At 43.3% G+C, this 23,920-nt stretch overlaps 1 protein-coding gene across 1 annotated transcript in view; it reads right to left on the bottom strand.

Annotated features, from left to right (window-relative positions):
* Nucleotides 1-6,434: 6,434 nt before the first annotated feature.
* Nucleotides 6,435-23,920, bottom strand: part of cndp1 (carnosine dipeptidase 1) — a gene marked incomplete at both ends in the record, with an annotated part of 93,115 nt that continues 75,629 nt past the window's right edge. The window contains 2 exons of the mRNA XM_084308337.1: nt 6,435-6,510; nt 13,613-13,760. Coding sequence (XP_084164463.1) covers nt 6,435-6,510; nt 13,613-13,760 — 224 coding nt within the window. The remainder of the gene's footprint in view (nt 6,511-13,612; nt 13,761-23,920) is intronic.

Below are 23,920 nucleotides of genomic sequence, written 5' to 3'. Positions count from 1 at the left end.
AAGAAATACTCCTTCTCTGAGGTGAGCACCTCAGATACTCTGTATAATAGGGTTGTATATTGTATCTTGGTTATTTATTATTATTATTATTATTATTATTATTATTATTATTATTATTATTATTATTATTATTATTATTATTATTATTATTATTATTATTATTATTATTATTATTATTATTATTATTATTATTATTATTATTATTATTATTATTATTATTATTATTATTATTATTATTATTATTATTATTATTATTATTATTATTATTATTATTATTATTATTATTATTATTATTATTATTATTATTATTATTATTATTATTATTATTATTATTATTATTATTATTATTATTATTATTATTATTATTATTATTATTATTATTATTATTATTATTATTATTATTATTATTATTATTATTATTATTATTATTATTATTATTATTATTATTATTATTATTATTATTATTATTATTATATTTTATTTGCTTTATTTTTGCCTGTTTTCGATTTTGGTTGGTTTTTGTCTTTGTTGTTTTTTGTTGTTCCCATGGTAAATTTCAGTCCTGTCCGTGTCTCATCGACATGTATCATAAAAGCAAAAAAATAAAAAGAATCATGGTGATATGTTAAATATTGATAAACAACCGTTGCTTCTCTGTACCACCTATGTTTCACCAATAAAAGATATATAAATTAAAATTAAAATTAAAAATAATGTAGGAGTCTGTCACATAACCGGCTGACCTGCATCACTGGTGATGAAGACGAAGGTGATGAAGAGCTGGTGATGAAGACATGATGATGAAGACCTGTTGGGATCAGCTGTGTTCCTATGTAAATAAAGTACTAATCCACCACAGGGAAAAGTGTACAATGTGTACATATTACAAATGAGGAGGGGTGTAACAATGCATCGCAATGCATCGATCTTAAGGTGACGATTCAACTGCATCGATTTGAAAATGTTAGAATAGATTAGAATGGATTTGAATCGTTTAAAAAAATAAAAAAATAATTATTGACCTATAGTCCATTCATGCTGAGTGAATAAGTTCCCCCAGCCACATTTGTGTATTCATTCATTTTGGGGAATTAACTGATAGAAAATGTATCCAATCGCATCAAATCGAATCGTGGTCAAATGAAGAGATTTCATGATGCATTGAATCGTTGCCTGAAGAATCGTAATCTAATCGAATCGTTGTGGCAAATATTTACACCCCTACAAATTAGTAATATATTGATGTGTTTACGTATTTATTTACAAATAAGTACACATATTACATGTGCTGGGAGTTCCCCTGCTGGGAAACGAACCCAGGACGCTCACGTGGTGGGAGGGAAGTGCTTTTACCTCAAGACACCAAGACACACCAAACCCTAACCTTAACATTAACCCTAACCCCATAGGCGGAGTTTGAACTTGACGCCAGGGGGGGTGCGACTGCTAGGCGATCGATACGATTTTTTTGACATTTATTTGATTATTTTAGCGTTTTTACAATGCCCTAACCCCTAATTTTTTATTTTATTTAGGTAGTACAGCAGCACACACACACACTCACACACACAGCACTACGGGGGATCATTTTTAACTGACTTGAAAAATGGAGGCTCTAATTATTATTATTCATATAGACTCTCGGTCTCGAGCAATAATAATTATTACAGCCTCCATTTTTCGTGGACGAAAAATATACCAGACTATAGATATCAATTTTCCTGAAATAACGCTACCTGCCTCGACAAAATCTGTGCATTGGTTATCCAGATACATTAATTATCATCTCAGAATAAGTGGCTTTGTACAAGCGTTACAATCTATCGCGCGGGCATTCTGCTGCTGCTGCTTGGTGCTTGGCCGCGCGTTAACCCTTTCACTGCCACACTACAGAAGGTTTGCCTTATAATGTGACATGATTACTACTATAAAATGAATGTATTGTAAAACAAAACATAATAGAATTCAGATTTGTTTCTCACAATTATTATAATTTTATTAAAATAAAAATAATCTTGATTTTTTTTTTTTTTTTTTTTTTAAGCAATTTCACCCCCGGCCACCAGGGGGTGCAATGCACCCCCTGCACCCCCATAAACTCCGCCCATGCCTAACCCTGACTTTCTATCTTGACCATAACCATTAAACGTTAAAACGACTCATCGTCATCATCATCATCATAGTATTGCTGTGTCTTAGTCTAGTGAGAGCACTATGTGTCTTAGTCTAGTGAGAGCACTATGTGTCTTAGTCTAGTGGTGAGAGCACTATGTGTCTTAGTCTAGTGGTGAGAGCACTATGTGTCTTAGTCTAGTGGTGAGAGCACTATGTGTCTTAGTCTAGTGGTGAGAGCACTATGTGTCTTAGTCTAGTGGTGAGAGCACTATGTGTCTTAGTCTAGTGGTGAGAGCACTATGTGTCTTAGTCTAGTGGTGAGAGCACTATGTGTCTTAGTCTAGTGGTGAGAGCACTATGTGTCTTAGTCTAGTGGTGAGAGCACTATGTGTCTTAGTCTAGTGGTGAGAGCACTGTGTGTCTTAGTCTAGTGGTGAGAGCACTATGTGTCTTAGTCTAGTGGTGAGAGCACTATGTGTCTTAGTCTAGTGGTGAGAGCACTATGTGTCTTAGTCTAGTGGTGAGAGCACTATGTGTCTTAGTCTAGTGGTGAGAGCACTATGTGTCTTAGTCTAGTGGTGAGAGCACTGTGTCTTAGTCTAGTGGTGAGAGCACTGTGTCTTAGTCTAGTGAGAGCACTATGTGTCTTTTAATTTTTGGTTCAACTCCTTGTCACACTGTATGTTTTTCGATTTTCGCTGATACGAAATGTAAATATATCACAAGTAAATGTGTTACTTATGGCTATAACATAATGTACATTATGTACCTTTTGTCCTGTGGTGGATCAGAATGTTGTTGATGTTTTCTGATGAGACCGTGTCGTTGTTCCACACGTCTCCTTATTTATGTTCTGATCAACCCAGCGATGAAGACTAACCACACTGTAAACCTCACTGTACTCAGACCGTGTGTATGTTGTCAGCATGTGTATGAACTGCTGTCAATACATCTGTCTCTCTTTGTCTTCCTCTGCATTCTGCGGTGGATGTTTTACAACTATCATAACAACTATCAAATGAATGTCACATACTGTAGTACTACTAGTAGCCTTTTCCTCTCCTGTTTACTTTGAATGTTCTGCTCTGAACCTGTTCAATAATAGAAAACACACTGACATTCATCTACTTAACTCAATGGATGCCAACCACGTTTATATATGTTATTAGATCGTTTTTCATTTTTTTCCATTTGAATATCCTATTCAATGTTAGGGACCCGTATGTTGCCGGTAGAAAGCATACTGCGACGCCGAGGGTGCAGTACCGGCCAGATCCTCCCAAGCGGCGGTATCGAGCACCCTTTTAAACATTGTATCTTTGCCTGTGGGTCGATCGAATGGGTCCGGGTAATTTTTTTTTGTTGCTCAAGCTCAGCGTTTATAACGGTCGGATTGAGAAGAATCAACTACTCCCGATGCATGATGTATGGTGGATTATGTTGGCGACACAATGGACATCACTTGGAATGGCGATCAGATAATTGGAATATTCTTTATGGGGTACATCCTAGTCAAGGTAAGGGCTATATGATATCAATCTTGCGTTGATCCAAGCATGTCTTCAATGCGATCCGACCGTGTGTGTGTAACGTTAGTCCACAACGTATGCCGTTGGTGGCGATCAAAGCATAAAAAAATGACCCCCCCCTTTCATGCATTCATGATGAAACATAATACCTATGATATAGATTTGATTTGAGAATAATAGCGGGTCCAGGCAAGAAACGGCAACGGTTTTAGTGTAATACACGCATAAGGCTATTGCTCAGCATTTCGGGAATTACCCCAGACCAATCTAAAACCATACTCATATTCACCACGGTATAAAACGGGAATGTATGGATGTAAAAATTATTTCTTTTTCACATTGATCGATAGATACTCGATGTCAAATGGACCATAGTATTGTACCCATAGCTATAATATATAATATAGTTATAGCTCTACAAACAAGGTGACTCACTCCTATCTTTTAAAGCGTGGCAGTGGCTAATTAGGGCCAAGGCTAATCCCCGGCAGTCAATGAGTTAATGAACAATAAAAACACAAATGAATAAACAAACTGACATGGTTGTTGTTTGCATTGCATAGCATTTACTAAATGGCACACGCTTACAGTCCTGTATGACACCGCAGAGATAATATACAGTTCTGTATGTGACACTGCAGATATAATATACAGTTCTGTATGACACCGCAGAGATAATATACAGTTCTGTATGTGACACTGCAGATATAATATACAGTTCTGTATGACACCGCAGATATAATATACAGTTCTGTATGACACCGCAGATATAATATACAGTTCTGTATGACACTGCAGAGATAATATACAGTTCTGTATGACACTGCAGAGATAATATACAGTTCTGTATGACACTGCAGAGATAATATACAGTTCTGTATGACACCGCAGATATAATATACAGTTCTGTATGACACCGCAGATATAATATACAGTTCTGTATGACACTGCAGAGATAATATACAGTTTAGGGCTGACCCCTATTAGTCGATTAGTCGACTAATCGGTCGAAAGGAGCCGTAGTCGACTGCCAACCTCTTAGTTGAATAAAAAAGAAAAAAAAATGATAAAAAGAAATATATATATATATTTTTGTATCATTCTTTCCAAAAGAAAAGAGGCCTAGAAGCGTGGCTAACGCTTATAATGGCACGCATACCAGAGGCTAACTGCCTACGAAAACAGGCACAGAGGCACTGAAAGAGGATTTCACCCATCTAATGAACACACTAGACTAGACAAATATCAAGATGTATCCATCAGTGGACCAATTGCATGCTTTTGCACAGGACAAGAAGCCTTCAGTCGACTCCTTCAGACATTAAGCACCCCCCACAGCCCAAATGGAATGATACAAAAAATATATAATTATCCTTTTTTTTTTTTTTTTTTTTTACTAATAGTCGACTAACGGCACATTTTTGCCAATCATAGTCGACTATCCAAATCCTTAGTCGGGGACAGCCCTAATACAGTTGAATGAATGAATGAATGAATGAAAACTTTATTTAACAGATTGCAGAATGGGTACAATACAGTATGGCTCAATACACATAATTGTTAAGGGGATGCAGACCAGAGAAAGACGTTTAATTGTCTTGTTTACATCAGGGTTCCCCATTTTCAATTCATAGTGAATTATGATAGTAGTTCTATCATGACACACTGCAGATATAATATACAGTTCTGTATGACACACTGCAGATATAATATACAGTTCTGTATGACACTGCGAATATAATATACAGTTCTGTATGACAAAGAAACATGTCGTCTTCGTGGGGAGCGATGGTTGGAAGTGACGACGTTTGCCCCGGTCGACAGTCGACAAGCAGATTCATGCCGCATCACAAGTCATTATACAGGCCTACGAGGCCACGGCATTTGCCACTACACTCACTGTGACGAGAGAGAGAGAGAGAGAGAGAGAGAGAGAGAGAGAGAGAGAGAGAGAGAGAGAGAGAGAGAGAGAGAGAGAGATAGAGAGAGAGAGAGAGAGAGAGAGGCAGAGATAGATAGGCAGAGATAGAGAGAGATAGTCAGAGAGAGAGGCAGAGGGAGAGGGGGAGGGAGGAGAGAGAAAGGCAGATAGGGAGATAGGCAGAGAGAGAGAGAGAGAGAGGCAGAGAGAGGCAGAGATAGATAGGCAGAGATAGAGAGAGATAGGCAGAGAGAGAGGGAGGGAGGAGAGAGAGAGAGATCTCCCCTGTGTAACTCAGGCAGTAGGAATTCAAGATCTACACCCATCTACGAGTTACCAGATGGACTTCGATCATAAAGAGAGAGAGAGAGACATACAGACAGCCATACAGAGAGAGAGAGGCATACAAACAGCCATAAAGAGAGAGAGATACAGACAGCCATAAAGAGAGAGAGAGACATACAGACAGCAATAAAGAGAGAGAGGAGAGATGAGGTTAACAATGGAGGAAAAAGATAGATAGATAGATAGATAGATAGATAGATAGATAGATAGATAGATAGATAGATAGATAGATAGATAGATAGATAGATAGATAGATAGATAGATAGATAGATAGATAGATAGATAGATAGATAGATAGATAGATAGATAGATAGATAGATAGATAGATAGATAGATAGATAGATAGATAGATAGATAGATAGATAGATAGATAGATAGATAGATAGATAGATAGATAGATAACAGATGAGTACAGTAGAGCTATGCAGTAAGATGCTTAAATGGCCGTATTGCTGGACAGAACAAGACAATGGATCCTTGTGTCTTCTTCACTGCGTCACATTACTGCCTCCACACTGTGGAAGCTACACAGTCTTCTTGATCTGGGACACTTCCTTCAGGTAGGCGATGAACAACTTGGTTCCCTCAATATAGTTGTACCTGAGAGACGAGATAAGAATAGATAAGATAAGATGTTCCTCTATTTATCCCTTGGGGCGGGCGTCATAGCAGCATGGGGGAGGGGAGGTACAGGTATGGGCAGGGCAGGGTAATGTTAGAAAGACATGAATATAGGCAATCAAATTTGATCAAAAAAATAAACAGTGTAAACTATATAATTGGCACTGAATATAAAGATATTAGAAAAATAAACTGTAAACAAATGTGCAAATGAGGGCCTGTGTGCACTGAGCTCATTCAGCACCTTCTTGAGATCAAGTGTACAAAGAAAATCTAAGGAAATTAATAAAGGGAAGATGATTAAACAGAAGGATTTGTAGATACAGTACTGAATTATAATCCTTTTGAATTATACATTCAAAATTTAATTATGAACTATAAATGACCTTATTATGGCGATATCATACATCTATGGATAGGGGAAAGCTCCTCTGTCCAATGGCAGTGTTCAATCTGGATTTATCCATTTCCTCGCGGTTTTACGATAAAAGGTTAGTTTAGGTTAGTTGTAACGTTAGTTTAGGTTCGTGTTAATGTTAGATAATGTACAAAATAAACGTTTTCCGCTGCTATAAACATCGCACTTTTATTTTGAAAACCCCAGAAAGGAAGTCATTATATTTGCTTTACCATCCTGTTCTGTGTTAGCTCCGGTTAGCTGCGAGCGTGCAGTAGTTAGTATTATATTATCAATACCAGCCATTTGATTACTGTTTTCTAAATTGGGGAGGCTTTTAATCGTCAAGGTAAGAGGATTTTAAGTCATGGTATCCATAAACTTCAATCGGTTCGGATCCTTTGAAGGAATGAGAATATCAACAAACACGGCTTCACGTTGAAACCACTGACTGCGCCCAGAGACTTGAGTGGTTAGGCAAAAAATTGTTCAGAGTATATTTGCTTATAAAACGTAATAGTCTAATTCAATAATTTTTTATTTCTCCACGTGGTGAATACACAGGTCACAACATGTTTACAGGAACGTTTTGGAGTTGTATTTGGTGACTGTAAGACCCTGTAGGGAACGTCAGGCTCCGGCCCCCCCCCACTTCCAGTGATGAAGCGACTGTTCCCAAAGCTAAATGCACGCACAGAGACAAAAAAGGTATGTATTTTCTTGTCTAACTCCAGGGAAGATGTTAAATAAGCTAATTTCCCAAAATGTTGGAGTTTTCCTTTAAGTGTGAGCTAGTCATTTGATCTTATAATATAGGGTTCAGCTGTCCACTCCAGCAGAGAAGTGAGATAATTTTGTGAAATCTCCAATCATGGCTTCATATAGAAACAGATGCCAACACAGCTCTCTCCTCTCTGCTAAGGAGCACCATCCAGCCCTATTATACAGGACACAATGGTTGCTACCGGCAACGTTACATCTGCCTGTTAAAAGTCCTCAGAGCTTACAAAGGCTTGCTCGTTGTCACAGATTGCTGCTTTCACATGCTTTGATGACTTGCAATAGACTCTAAAACAGGATGTACTTTTTCTTTTCTTTTTCCTGCCGGTAATCAAACATCCACTGAGAAACCTGCCTGTCGTCAACAACCTACCGTCGTTGTTCGTTTATAGTCTTGTTTTTAACCCTTTCACTACCAAAGGGTTAACCTTCTGTAGTGTGGTAGTGAAAAGGTTAACCTTCTGTTGTGTGGTAGTGAAAGGTTAACCTTCTGTAGTGTGGTAGTGAAAGGTTAACCTTCTGTAATGTGGTAGTGAAAGGGTTAACCTTCTGTAGTGTGGTAGTGAAAGGTTAACCTTCTGTAGTGTGGTAGTGAAAGTGTTAACCTTCTGTAGTGTGGTAGTGAAAGGTTAACCTTCTGCAGTGTAGTAGTGAAAATGTTGATCTTCTGTAGTGTGGTAGTGAAAGGTTAACCTTCTGTAGTGTGGCAGTGAAATGGTTAACCTTCTGTAGTGTGGTAGTGAAATGGTTAACCTTCTGTAGTGTGGTAGTGAAAGTGTTAACCTTCTGTAGTGTGGTAGTGAAAGGTTAACCTTCTGTAGTGTGGTAGTGAAAGGTTAACCTTCTGTAGTGTGATAGTGAAAGGTTAACCTTCTGTAGTGTGGTAGTGAAAGGTTAACCTTCTGTAGTGTGATAGTGAAAGGTTAACCTTCTGTATTGTGGTAGTGAAAGGTTAACCGTCTGTAGTGTGGTAGTGAAAGGGTTAAGGCTAATTTGCTTATTTGCTATAATTATCCTATTTTCATTTCCATTTCAACCAACTTGCTTTATATATAAAAAAAAAGAAAATAAACAAATGAAAAGCATCAGATTGCAAATCAACACAGTACTGTACTTTTGATATTACTTAGATCTGCTGTGTGTCTATACTGTGTGTCTCTACTTTGTGTCTGTGTGTGTGTCTCTACTTTGTGTCTGTGTGTGTGTCTCTACTGTGTGTCTGTGTGTGTGTCTCTACTGTGTGTCTGTGTGTGTGTCTCTACCGTGTGTCTGTGTGTGTCTGTGTGTATGTCTCTACTGTGTGTCTGTGTGTGTGTCTCTACCGTGTGTCTGTGTGTGTCTGTGTGTATGTCTCTACTGTGTGTCTGTGTGTGTGTCTCTACCGTGTGTCTGTGTGTGTCTGTGTGTATGTCTCTACTGTGTGTCTGTGTGTGTGTCTCTACCATGTGTCTGTGTGTGTCTGTGTGTGTGTCTCTACTGTGTGTCTCTGCTGTGTGTCTGTACTGTGTGTATGTGTGTGTGTCTACCGTGTGTCTGTGTGTGTGTCTCTACTGTGTGTCTCTGCTGTGTGTCTGTACTGTGTGTCTGTGTGTGTGTCTCTACTGTGTGTATCTACAGTGTGTCTCTACTGTGTGTCTGTGTGTGTGTGTGTCTGTGTGTGTGTATGTACTGTGTGTCTCTACTGTGTGTCTCTACTGTGTGTCTACTGTGTGTGTCTGTGTGTGTGTGTGTGTCTGTGTGTGTGTGTGTCTGTACTGTGTGTCTCTACTGTGTGTCTCTACTGTGTGTCTGTGTGTGTGTCTCTACCGTGTGTCTGTGTGTGTGTCTCTACTGTGTGTCTCTACTGTGTGTCTGTGTGTGTGTCTCTACCGTGTGTCTGTGTGTGTGTCTCTACTGTGTGTCTCTACTGTGTGTCTGTACTGTGTGTCTGTGTGTGTGTCTCTACTGTGTGTCTGTGTGTGTGTCTCTACTGTGTGTCTGTGTGTGTGTCTCTACTGTGTATCTGTGTGTGTGTCTCTACTGTGTGTCTCTACTGTGTGTCTGTGTGTGTGTGTGTGTGTGTCTGTGTGTGTGGCTGTACTGTGTGTCTCTACTGTGTGTCTGTACTGTGTGTCTGTGTGTGTGTCTCTACTGTGTGTCTGTGTGTGTGTCTCTACTGTGTGTCTGTGTGTGTGTCTCTACTGTGTATCTGTGTGTGTGTCTCTACTGTGTGTCTCTACTGTGTGCCTAAGCTTAACCGTCGAAAGAACTTGCCGTCACACGATTGGTGCACATGTCACATGACCAGAAACGTCAGTGGCCAATCAGATTCGCAAAATGCACAACTGCGTTGGTATTAGAATATATAGGCGCCCCGGCAAGCAAGTAAGAACAAATTCTTATTTTATTTATTGTCAAAAGTATGCATAATGTTGTGTTAATTCCACGACAAGACATATGTAATCTTAATTACCTGAAATGATTCAGTTTTTTGGGGGGGGGGAAACCCCGCATATATCGGTATCGGTTGATATCGGTATCGGAAATTAAGAGTTGGACCATATCGGTATATCAGATATCGGTAAAAAAGCCAATATCGAACATCCCTACACAATAGGAATCAGTAGGTTACAATACATTAAAATACATTACAATACATCACAACCCCTCAGTTAAAATGGCCGCACACTTGACCATCTCTCAACCATGATTTTAAGTTAGATTTAAATTAAATGTATCTTTGATACTCCCTGAGCCGTGTTGGCAGACTGTTCCAGGTGTGGGCTGCTCTAAAGGCTGCCTGACTAAAATCAGACCTCCTGTTTGGAACTACACAGTCCCCTCTAACTACATACCTGGTATATCTGTCAGCAGAACTACACAGTCCCTTCTAACTACAGACCTGGTATATCTGTCAGCAGAACTACACAGTCCTCTCTAACTACAGACCTGGTATATCTGTCAGCAGAACTACACAGTCCCTCTAACTACAGACCTGGTATATCTGTCAGCAGAACTACACAGTCCCTCTAACTACATACCTGGTATATCTGTCAGCAGAACTACACAGTCCCTCTAACTACAGACCTGGTATATCTGTCAGCAGAACTACACAGTCCCTCTAACTACAGACCTGGTATATCTGTCAGCAGAACTACACAGTCCTCTCTAACTACAGACCTGGTATATCTGTCAGCAGAACTACACAGTCCCTCTAACTACAGACCTGGTATATCTATCAGCAGAACTACACAGTCCCCTCTAACTACAGACCTGGTATATCTGTCAGCAGAACTACACAGTCCCTCTAACTACAGACATGGTATATCTGTTAGCAGAACTACACAGTCCCTCTAACTACAGACCTGGTATATCTGTTAGCAGAACTACACAGTCCCTCTAACTACAGACCTGGTATATCTGTTAGCAGAACTACACAGTCCCTCTAACTACAGACCTGGTATATCTGTCAGCAGAACTACACAGTCCTCTCTAACTACAGACCTGGTATATCTGTCAGCAGAACTACACAGTCCCCTCTAACTACAGACCTAGTATATCTGTTAGCAGAACTACACAGTCCCTCTAACTACAGACCTGGTATATCTGTTAGCAGAACTACACAGTCCCTCTAACTACAGACCTGGTATATCTGTCAGCAGAACTACACAGTCCTCTCTAACTACAGACCTGGTATATCTGTCAGCAGAACTACACAGTCCCCTCTAACTACAGACCTGGTATATCTGTCAGCAGAACTACACAGTCCCTCTAACTACAGACCTGGTATATCTGTTAGCAGAACTACACAGTCCCTCTAACTACAGACCTGGTATATCTGTTAGCAGAACTACACAGTCCCTCTAACTACAGACCTGGTATATCTGTCAGCAGAACTACACAGTCCTCTCTAACTACAGACCTGGTATATCTATCAGCAGAACTACACAGTCCCCTCTAACTACAGACCTGGTATATCTGTCAGCAGAACTACACAGTCCCTCTAACTACAGACCTAACTACAGATTTGATAGGTAAGGCAGGCATATTTGAATTTAACAAGATTGTCCCAGCTCATGATGATTGGCTTTAGTTCTTTGTTATTCATTACTGTGTTTTGTTTGTCCTGTCTGTCTATTTTATTATTTAAATGTTTGTATTTATTATGGTCTATTTTTTTTAACTGAATCAAACCATAAACAAGTTGTCCTGTAATGTGAAGAACTGTGATTTTATATGTCTGCACTTTATGTGCTAATTTTATAATTGTATGTCTTTTTTCTGTTGTGAAGCACTTTGAGCTGCAATTCTTGTATATGGGTCGCACATTGGCAAGTAAAAAAAGAAATGTAGATATATATATATATTTTTTATGTTATGGCAACATATTTTGGCTAAATGTGCCTCGTTTTATAAATGTGTATTGATAACATAGTGCTGTAATTATGGTCTAATAAATATGCAGGATCAAGTTCAACAATGTGTGCTTTTATTTTGATATTCCCTAATTCCACGTTGAAATGACGCGATACATTAAGTGTGGGGTCGCCAAAAGGAGGTAGAGCGGTCGTCTGGTAATCAGAAGGTTCCCGGTTCGATTCTGGCTCCTCTCAGCATCGTGGCGAAGTGTCCTTGAGCAAGACAACCTGTTAATCTGTAGACCGTTTTCGAATAAAGGTACATGCCTAAGTAAATGGAAGATTGCTCCACTTCTGCAAGGTAAATTTGCATGTTCTTGGTATCTAGGAACATCTAGGGACCTGGGGGTATGTATTTCCAGTGTCCGAAATATTGTGTCTGTTACTAGGCTGAGTAAAGTGTAATGAAGAAAAGGAGAATATAAATTATGATTCATAATTTTTGCATCTTTGATAAGAAATGTATACGGGTAGGAGAAAATGCTCACTGAGCTCATTCACCACCGTATTGAGATCATGTACAAAAATCTAAGCAAATGAATAAAGGGAAGATGATTAAACAGAAGGATTTGTAGATACAGTAATTAATGATAATCGATTTTAATTATAAATTCATATTTGACCTTGAACTTGACCTTGACCTTATTATGGCCAAAGCATACATCTATGGATAGGGAAAATGCTCCTCTTTCCAATGGCAGGGTTGAATCTGGATTTAGTCATTTCCTTGCGGTTTTTACGATAATTAGCCTTTTCCGATACATTTGTATTTCCGATAAATCGTATAAAACATCGGTAAAATTAAAATATACACTTTGACTACTGTTTTTGATAGGGTTATGGTCTTTACGCTTTGCTACAAAAATAAATATTTAAAAACATTAACCTCTTAACATCCAAGGGCCCACATGTGGACGATTCTTTGCCGACCTCTAGTGGCTCGGGTGTGCATTTATTTTAATACAATATATAGATCGAATTAAAGCCCTATTTGTTGCCTGTCGATTGCCCTTTCAGGTGACAAAATCCGTTCAGCAGTTCTCGAGTTACATGCCAATATGTGAGGCGTGCCCCAAAGTATGCAAAAGTACACATTACCACCCCCGACTCCCGGGGCTCTAGTTCCGTCAATCATTTGGCGATCTCGAAGATATTTGCACAGGGTTGTAGCCAATGAGTGTGGCTTTCCAATGATACCCCATGATATGATAATTGGGGATCTAATATGGTCTCTATTGATCGATGTATGATAAAGAAAAGCAGGGGGTCCTATAGGGGGACCTTAAGGCTTAACAGGTTGGCTCCCGGTGAGCAGGTCGGCTTGCATAACCTCGCGTGGTCGACCTCCGCCGTCGTCGGGTGTGTGAATGTGTGAGTGAATGGGTGAATGTGAAACACACACACATACACGTAAATTGTAAAGCGCTTTGGATAAAAGCTGTAATAAATAAATGCACCGTTTACCATTTACATGTCAGGGGGTTATAACAACAAGCCTGCCTCTGACCTGCTCATCTTCTCGTTCTGGGAGTGGAGTCCGTCGTCGAAGCCTCCTATAGGCAGCATGATGATGCTCTTCCCCGTGACGTCCTGGAAGGTCCTGGCGATGGGGATGGTCCCGCCCTCACGGATCAGGTCCGGCTCCACGTCGAAGACTGAGAGGGAGAGGAGGGACTTATGGTCAGGTGCTAAAGTCACGGTGCCCCTTTTCCATGCAAGCCTACAGGCTACCCCACACAACACCATCTGCCACTTCCAAGGCCTCCTGTTAAGTAAGGGATAATGTATAGCTACGAGGTCATTGTCGCAAAATAATTGACCGACACAGAGTTTAAAATACCGAGCCGCCTCGGCGAGGTGTTTTAAACGTCAGTGAAGGTCAATTATTTTGCGACAATGATCGAGTATAGCTATACATTATCCCGCTTATTACATGGCTAACTTACTAACAATATACCTAATTCATTTTACATCGACTCGCAACAGTAACACTGGTTCTGGCTCCGCTGAGTGCTCGTCGCTCCGCCCCCCAGCAGCTTCCCCGGCAGCCGGCAGTTTGCACTGATGTCAGTGGGCTTGATTGCGAACAGCTGCGCACAGCGGTCATTATTGTGGGCTTGATTGCGAACAGCTGCGCACAGCGGTCATTATTGTCCCACAGCGGTCATTATTGTCTGATAACTGACCTCTGACACGCGCTATTGACCAATCACAAGCAAGCATTTTGGCGAATGTGAAAACGCCATGTAATAATGTCAGGTATTATGGATGTTATCAGTGTAATGGCAGGTATTATGGATGTTATCAGTGTTAATGTCAGGTATTATGGATGTTGTCAGTGTTAATCTCAAGTATTATGGATGTTGTCAGTGTTAATGTCAAGTATTATGGATGTTATCAGTGTTAATGTCAGGTATTAATTTATGGATGTTATCAGTGTTAATGTCAGGTATTATGGATGTTATCAGTGTTAATGTCAGGTATTATGGATGTTGTCAGTGTTAATGTCAGGTATTATGGAATCCACTTTGCATTTGATATATTGAAGATATTTACATTTTTGTGTGTGTGTGTGTTACGTGCCCCCGTGGGGAGACGCAACACTAGGCCACAGACAGGATAGGTGAGGATGCAGTGACACAAAACACCGGAGACAGATTGTAAAATAACAATGTTTATTTTACAAATATGAGATCAGCAACACAGAGAGCAAAGAGGACCTACCAGTAAGCACCAAATAATATCAAAATAAAACAAAAGCCCCCCCCCCTTACAGGCGCGGACGCCCCAAAGTACAGGAGGTGGTGCTCACTCTAAGCTGGTGTCTTTAACAGTAGTTCTCCTACGTGATGCAGATGTAGACCCCAGGGTATCTTTCTGCCCTCAATGTCCCTGTGTGCGAAACAAAAGATTAATTACAAGAACACAATCACCATAGGCTGGGTGACAAACAAATATACAAATGTTAACAGAAATGTGCAATAAACGAATGACCTAAATACAATACAATAAACCAGAGCTTCAGGTACCAGCTCTACACCAAATACACAACACTGACAATAATTCCTATATGCTAACAAACAATGAACCAGAGCTTTCACCAGCTCTCACACACAATGAGCTCACACAGAGATTTGACCAGCTATCACACCAACACTAGCTAAGAGCCTCAGCTCTATACCAAAACACATCAAAGAGCTCTCCCACACAGACACAGCATAGTTACCACAACCAAACGAACCAGGGAGCCAACTAACACTGAAACACAAAGGGTATTATGAAGGGAGTGGATGTTGATTGTGGGATGAGTCTCAGCTGCCGCTGCACCGGGGTGAGTGGGTGATTGACCAGCTGCTGCTGCAACTGGGAACCTGAGAGTGGGATATGAAGACACAAGAGGGAGACAAGACAACAACAAACAAAACATGCCTATATACACAACAGATTACATACATTACTCCCATATATATACACATAAGGACACAGTCCGTAACACTCCCCCCCATAAAGAGTCAGCCCATGGCTGGCGACAACACAACACCCAAGTACCCCATTTGTTTTTCCCAAAGAACACAGATCATAACACAAAACAAAACATCCACCACTGCCACCAACCAAACAGACCATCACCTTCCGCCTCTTCATACCTCTCTTGGTAGCGTTTGACATGATCAGGGGTGCTGTTGACACAAAATGTCCAGGGGTACAGCAGACCCAACACCAACATCAAGATTTAAGACCGTGGTCTGAGAAGGCACCTCACAAAAGAAAACAGAGGGACGGTTCACGGTTAAAATGCACAATGGCAGACTGCTGCCCTTTTCCTCCTCACAAAGTAAAATACATAATACAATGTGAGAAAGACCACACAGCACAGCACAAAATGCAGCGTTACAATACGCTGAGCAGCAGAGAGACCCCCCTCAGAGACAGCACTAGCCTCCTGCAGCCACTTTACAAGCCTGCACACACAAGACAACAAACCCCTCACCTGAGGTTTGTTGTGAAGAGTCTCTCCCATCAGCTGCTTCCTTAACAGCCTAAAAGGGCTGTCTATTGACCGAATTTTAATCACCACCGAACTGACCACCTCTCTGCTTCCAGCTATCCCTGGAGCAGGAGCGGTAAATGAACATGTGCCCAACCCAGCGTCTTCACTCTGGGCAACCACCAGCCTACCACAAGTCCTGGGTAACCGTGGTGCCTCAGAGGCTAGTGTTCCCCGTCGAATTGTCACCCTGTCACTCGTCACAACTACCGGTTGTGGAGCACGGGTGATCGCACACACTGGCACATCTGGGAGAAATGGGGCAAACACATCAGGGCACAAAACATTAGGGTGATCCAAAACACATGGCATAACTCTGCCACCAGCGATGTCATTACCTAATAAAAAGGTGACACCTCCCACTGGTAATGATGGGCGCACGCCCACCTTGAACACCCCCTTTGCCAACCCGCAGGTTAAATGTATCTGATGGAGGGGCACCGACACAAAGCCCATGCCGATCCCCTGCACCAACACACTAGAGCCAGTCGATGACTCATCACAAAATGGTAACATGTCTGCTATGATGAATGACTGTGCTGCCCCAGTATCCCGCAGTATGCGTACTGGACGCTGGTCCAACTCACTGCCACTGAGCGAGACCAACCCGTCCGACATAAACGGATCGTAACTGGGACCTGGGATGTCACACACTGTCTGGACCAAACCAACCGCTTTAGGTCGTCCATCTGTCTGAGACTGCTCCTTGCGTCTCAGAACAACACAGTCACTTATTACATGGCCCACTTGATGACAGTAAAAACACTCCCGCTCCTCCTTGTAGCGGGGAGATACTGAGCGGGGCGGACTAGTCTGTCCAACATAGCCACTGCGGCGGATCTGCGGCGGACTAACATGTGACCTAGCTGGAGTGTGAGCAGAGGGATAAAAGGTCCTACTCTCATGTCGGAGAGTACCAAACTTTTGCCTATGGGTCAGCACAAACTCGTCAGAGAGCACCGCAGCCTGAGCCAACGTACCCACTTTTTGCTCATTCAAATATGTAGCCAAACGGTCAGACAGACTACCTTTAAACTCCTCCAGCAACAGTAACTCAGACAGTGAATTAAAATCAGACACGTCACTCGCCTTACACCACCGAAAAAATAGAGACTCCTTCTCACGAGCGAACTCCACAAAAGTACTGCCAGGTAACTTTCTGTGAGCTCGGAATTTTTGCCTATATGCCTCTGGCACTAACTCGTATGCCCGAAGTACAGCCGTCTTAATTGTGTCATAAGACAAACTGTCGCTGAGAGGGAGGGCAGACAGAATTTCCTGGGCTTTTCCTGTTAACTTACATTGTAGTAAGAGAGCCCAGACCTCTTTAGGCCACTTTAAAGACGTAGCCACCCGCTCAAAAGCATTAAAATAGGAGTCTACCTCCGCCTCACGAAATTGAGGTACTAAAGAAATAAGCCTACTTACATCATAAGCCCCCACAGCCGTGGAAGAGGGTTGAGCAGGACTCCCAGCCTTAGCAGCGTCGAGCTCCAGTTGCTTCAACTTAACCTCCTTCTCAGCATCCACCCGGCGGTTGTCAGCGTCCAGCTGGCGGGTTGAGACCTCAGCCTCCAGCTCCATTTTTCTAATAGCTAACCGATGACTATATTCACTCTCCCTCTCCTCCTTCCTCTCCTCAAATTGCAACCGTGCTAAACTCAATTTAAGATTGTCCTCCTCAGCACTCCCACTAGGGACAGATGCTGCACGCCCGTGCACTGGAGACGTGACACCCGAAAGGGGAGGCTTATCCTCTACCCCGTCTTTAACCGGGTCCACCACCGGAGGATCCTCGCCCTCCTCGTCTGTGACTATAGGGGAAGAAACAAAAGACGCTCCCTCACCGACACCGAGCACCTTGTTCCACACCAATATGCGCACCACCTCTTCTCTCAGGTCAGCCTTTGCCAAACTTTTAGAAAGGGCGACCTGAAAATGCGAGGGGATGGCAAACAAGTCTTCTCTCCTACACTGATCCAAACGATCAACCGAGGGATCACCCAGGAACACCTCCACCCCAAAAGACGACATCCCTACCCAGACCAGTGCACACACACACCAAAAACACACCTAATAAACTACCACCCAAAACCAAAACCAAGCAACGTGCCCACCGCACACCAACACCAAATGTCTGTCGCCCAACTACCGAGCCCCCATTTATGTTACGTGCCCCCGTGGGGAGACGCAACACTAGGCCACAGACAGGATAGGTGAGGATGCAGTGACACAAAACACCGGAGACAGATTGTAAAATAACAATGTTTATTTTACAAATATGAGATCAGCAACACAGAGAGCAAAGAGGACCTACCAGTGAGCACCAAATAATATCAAAATAAAACAAAAGCCCCCCCCCCTTACAGGCGCGGACGCCCAAAGTACAGGAGGTGGTGCTCACTCTAAGCTGGTGTCTTTAACAGTAGTTCTCCTACGTGATGCAGATGTAGACCCCAGGGTATCTTTCTGCCATCAATGTCCCTGTGTGCGAAACAAAAGATTAATTACAAGAACACAATCACCATAGGCTGGGTGACAAACAAATATACAAATGTTAACAGAAATGTGCAATAAACGAATGACCTAAATACAATACAATAAACCAGAGCTTCAGGTACCAGCTCTACACCAAATACACAACACTGACAATAATTCCTATATGCTAACAAACAATGAACCAGAGCTTTCACCAGCTCTCACACACAATGAGCTCACACAGAGATTTGACCAGCTATCACACCAACACTAGCTAAGAGCCTCAGCTCTATACCAAAACACATCAAAGAGCTCTCCCACACAGACACAGCATAGTTACCACAACCAAACGAACCAGGGAGCCAACTAACACTGAAACACAAAGGGTATTATGAAGGGAGTGGATGTTGATTGTGGGATGAGTCTCAGCTGCCGCTGCACCGGGGTGAGTGGGTGATTGACCAGCTGCTGCTGCAACTGGGAACCTGAGAGTGGGATATGAAGACACAAGAGGGAGACAAGACAACAACAAACAAAACATGCCTATATACACAACAGATTACATACATTACTCCCATATATATACACATAAGGACACAGTCCGTAACAGTGTGTGTTTTCTTTTTATATATAATTTGTGTTGCCATCACAAACACTGGCATTTAAAGGGTAAACATTCTAAAATTCCTGCACCAGAATGCAGTATATTTCCTGGCCTGAATTATTTCCCCAGTCCGGCCCTGATGTCAGGTATTATGGATGTTGTCAGTGTTACAGTTCTGTATCGTTTTAGCTCTCGCTCGGCGTCACTCTCTGCACTATCCTCGCACACGTGCACACGCACTGAATAAAGACCACAATGTACCTTTAATCCCAATATTTGTCTGACCACACCCCTATCAGCTTACCCATATAAGCAGGGGTGGGGCCACCCACTCGCCTCCTTCTCGCTTTCACCACAAGGAAGAAGTGCCTCGGTAGATCCCCACACTTGACGTGATGTGATGGAAGAAGAAGTAGGAGAAGAGTTGGAAAACAAGGATACGTTGACATCATATCTTTATTTTCTCTCTCACTATTTTCGAGAAAATACGGCGATATTGTCTTCGTACTGGAGTGTCTGGAAGATGATGATCATTCTAAAAATCCTCCACCGGTTTTCGTATTGGGAGTTCGCTCCGCTACATGCTTTTCCAACTGCAGTCCTTGCTGTGTGCTGGTTGCGGTAAAGGCACAGCTGGGCTGTAGGACGCGCCGCTGTTGTGAGAAGCGGTGGGTTCCTGGTTTTGGTGAGTTATGTTTGCTGGCAGGCTCCACTTGTCTGTTAGTGCTATGGGGGCTAATTGACAATGTTTATGAAAACCGGCCCCATGCTAGGGTCCTTTGTTCAGCCTCTTAGGCGACAGAAGACCTTGGTCTGAAGCCCATTATAGTTTTAACTAGTGGGCCGCGACCATTAACACTGGTGATCCCTGTGTTTTCTGGACGAGTGGTTATCTCTCTGTCACCGTGTAGCCCCTTCTTTCATATCCAAATGAGAGTATTCCTTTACGAGGAGATATGGGCATAGATGTTCGATAGCGGAAGATCTATGTTCAAGTCAGCTACACAGGCCAGTTTGGGTATTGTGCTGGCTCCGTCGGGTGTTGGTAAAATCACTGTTGTAAAGCTGTGTTGACATCTTGTTTCTCTTTTCTCTTAAAAAGTGAGGAGGGTTTCAGAACGGCGGCCTGTCTGGCTGAGTGTTATATCATTGTGTACAAGTTCAGGTGATAGCTGCTTAGCTTACGTGCTAGTGGTAGCCTACTGTTAGCCAGTCAGCTGTTAGCTGCGGCGCTAGCCTGCTATAATCACTAGGTGGCCTACTAGGTTAGGCTGGGGAACGTTAGCTTGCTGCTATCGGCCTAGGTCCAGTGCGGGGTGGCTCCAGCACCTCACGCGCCGCCGCGGTTCCCGACTCTCCTCTCCCTCACGGGGAGAGGCGGGGGGGATTCGAAGCTACTCTCTGGTCGCGCGCGCCGTTCGCTCGGCGTCTCGTGGGCAGGGGCGGTAGCGTCCGACGGTTAGGGCGGCCGTTAGCTTAATGCTACTCTGTTGAACGTGCTTTGATTATAACATGTTTTACACTCTTGACTACGACGTCATCTTTGACAGGGGATGTTCGTCGACCCTGCCCTGAGCCAGGACGGCAAGGATTGCGTCAACAAAGAGGACCGTAGCGACGGGTTGGAGCGGCGACGCTGCCCAGTTCGAACAACACAGGACGGCTGTGTTTTCTACGGGGCCTTGAGACTGCACTTCGCTGATCTACGCTCCGGGTAGGACAAAGGTTTGGCCAGACCTTATACGCGTCTTCTGGCTTTACCTTCTGCATGTTTTGTAAATAACACTGTTTTCCAAAAACGTGTGTTGCTGCAATACATTTAGGATACGACGCGAGTTTTGTGTGAATTGTCTTGTCACTGGTATTAGCTTCTCCGTGCAAATCGGGTTGTTGTTACAGATGTGAAAATGATCTGGTTGTTGTGTGAGAAACATCATGTGTGTTTATATGTACCGTGTACTCACAACTAAGGGGTAACTAACCTATGAAGCTATGCTTAGTGACAAATGAGTAAAGAATATTCTTTTCTCAGCCTGTGATGACAATGAACAGTGTGTTCACATATTAACAGGTTTTCCTGTTTTAACTGGCCGTATTAAGGGTAAAGTAGGAGGATTGTGTTTTCCCCCCGGTTCCCTGGGGACTTTTTCATCCTCCTATCAGACATGTTGTTGCACTACATTGTGTCTTTGTGTGGTAGGGATGCGATGTAACCCTTAGCTTGATTGCTGAGGTTGTGCTAAGACTGCTGGAGAAACTTTATTTTCCTAAAAGAAAAGATTGTTTGGTCGCTTTCATGTGTGCTTAGCAAGGCCTGTGGCCGATACTAATCGAGAATTATGTATTCTCTCATTATGAAAAACGGCGTTCCTCTGTAGAGTGTTTTTGCCATTTTTTGTAGGTGATGATGGGTTGTGTGTGTCATGTGACCTACAACTGGGTTGGACTGGCCACAGAAGCACATGTGTAAGTTGGACCGGGGCTCTTAGAGAGCCCTCTCTATTCTGTGTTTTTTCCTTAGTAAAAATCAGATAGCAGGTTAGCTCATGCGCTGTGTGAAGCTGTCAAACGCTTCATAGAGCTGACTATGACTGTGTCATACTCTCTTTTTGTCATTACATCGTATCATGGGTGTGGGGTCGTAAAGGGGTGGACTGGTAACCTTTCCTCTCCCCCTTTTTTCTGTTGGTCAGGGGTACACCCCCTGTCCCTCAAGGTTCCTGTCACGTTGCGGTTCGGCACGTTACGGGATGAGGGGGGGGGGGGGGGGGGGGGGGGGGGGGGGGAGGGAGTTTCCTGGTCCCACGGCCTGGAATATTGGGCGTGTGCACCGCAGAAATTCCCCCGCCATAGAGTACGTCACCGTGCGCGTCTCTGTTGGTAGGACTTCCGTGTGCTGTTCAGGTCCATGTGATGGATCTGTTTCGGGGGGGTGGTCAGGGCTCCTCCTCACCAAGCGCCTATTCGGGCCTTCTGTGAGTTCGGACTCCTCCTTCCATGTGAGGGAGCCTCCATCAGAGTACAGAGCCTCCTCCTCAGATTGTCAAAGTGAGTGGACCCTCTGGAAGGTGTCCTATTCTATTGTGTATGTATTCGATTCAATTCGATTATTGAGTGTGTATGGGTTCAGTGCCTCTTCCCCGGATAGCCCTAAAATCAATTTTTTACATGGCTCAAGGTGCAATATATTCTTTTCAATCTGTACAGCTCGCGTGGGAAGTCTCTCTGGGGATTCCCGTCTCCTTCCTATGGGAGGGTGGTGGGATGTAAAAATGTGAAAAATTTTTACCCCCGGCTGTGTAGACTGGGATACATACTGTTGGTGCTTCCTTCTTTTCTATTAAAAAAGAGTTGGAGTTAGGAAGTGTCACACCCCTCTTGTCGTTCCCCTGGGCGCCTTGGGGATTCAATGACAGGTCTAAATAGCCTGTTCATTGATGTGGGTGTGTCCCGACGCACGTATAGTGCTAGCTCGCTGTAAACAGGCGACTGACTGGCACGCCTTGGTTGCTTGAGGTTAAAACGGCGTTTTTATAGAGCAACTGGGATGGAGGTTTTTCCTCTTCCGACGACCACATCCCACGACCTGGGTTGGTTATCGACGGATTCTCGTTCATGTCTGGGGGATGATGACGGAATGGATCTGAACATATGTAGAGGGGTCTCACGCCCTGGGGGTGGGCCACCGGGCGCGGTTCGCCCGAACGTCTGGGTGGCGCCTTCTTTTCATGTTAAGATCAACACGCATATCTGCCCTTTCTCCTGGAGTAGGCATGTCGGCGTGGTTAGGGCACGGGACTGGTTCTGGTCACGCTGGTCCGGATCAGTTGAACCCGTTGTCCGCCGGGGATGCAGATCTGCTGTTCTGGTACCCTGAGGGACGGTCGGTCCGGGTGTCACAGGGTTAAGCGCTATGGAGACCCTGGTTGGGTACATTTTTACTCAGCTCTGTTGTAATGGCTTACGGCCATGCCAACCTGTACACGCTCGATCTCGTCGGATCTCGGCCGCTACGCGGGTTGGTCCTGGTTAGTACTTGGTTGGGAGACCGCCTGGGAATACCAAGTACGGTGTGCTTACGGGCTGGTTCTCCATTCTTTTTTGCTCCTCTCTCACGCATGGCGAAGAGGGGCCTGTTGGGGTGGTCTTTGACCTCCTCTGGTGACCCTGTGCTTCCCGTATCGCCGGGCCCGGTCCGAAGTAATGTTTCGTTGACCCGTAGGCCTGGGTTAACCCTTTTTTGAAAAACTGAAACACTTGTACTGCGGTATAGCCGGTGTATACCAGCAGGTGTGTTTTGGAGTTTTCTCTTGAGGGGTTATAGGAACAACCACCGCATTGGGTAACACCAAGGTGGTTGATTCCCTGGTGTGTTGGAGCAGTGTCAACTCCCGGGTTCACCGTTTGAGGGTGCCCCTGCACGTTCATGACGTCTGCCAATCGTGTCAGCCTTCTCTGCCTCAACCCCTCTGGGTGGGGGTTTTTAAATGGAGGCTTGGTCATGCAACACCGCCAGCTTACGCTCCTTCCGCCGGGGCGGCTGTGTTCAGCTGTCCCCTCTGGCGCCTGTCTCGTCCGCAGTCTCCAGGCTAGGGTTAATAGCCTGTTGCCTGGTTTTTCCCCGGTGCGCTGCCTGCTTCCGTTGGTTAACCTTTTTTGTGTGCTTACGGCCATGCTGACTGCCT

The sequence above is a fragment of the Notolepis coatsorum genome (genome assembly GCF_963971535.1).
Source record: "Notolepis coatsorum genome assembly, chromosome: 2".
Taxonomy (NCBI): domain Eukaryota; kingdom Metazoa; phylum Chordata; class Actinopteri; order Aulopiformes; family Paralepididae; genus Notolepis; species Notolepis coatsorum.
The sequence above is the reverse complement of the archived record's forward strand: the minus strand, read 5'-3'. Positions and strand labels throughout refer to the sequence as shown.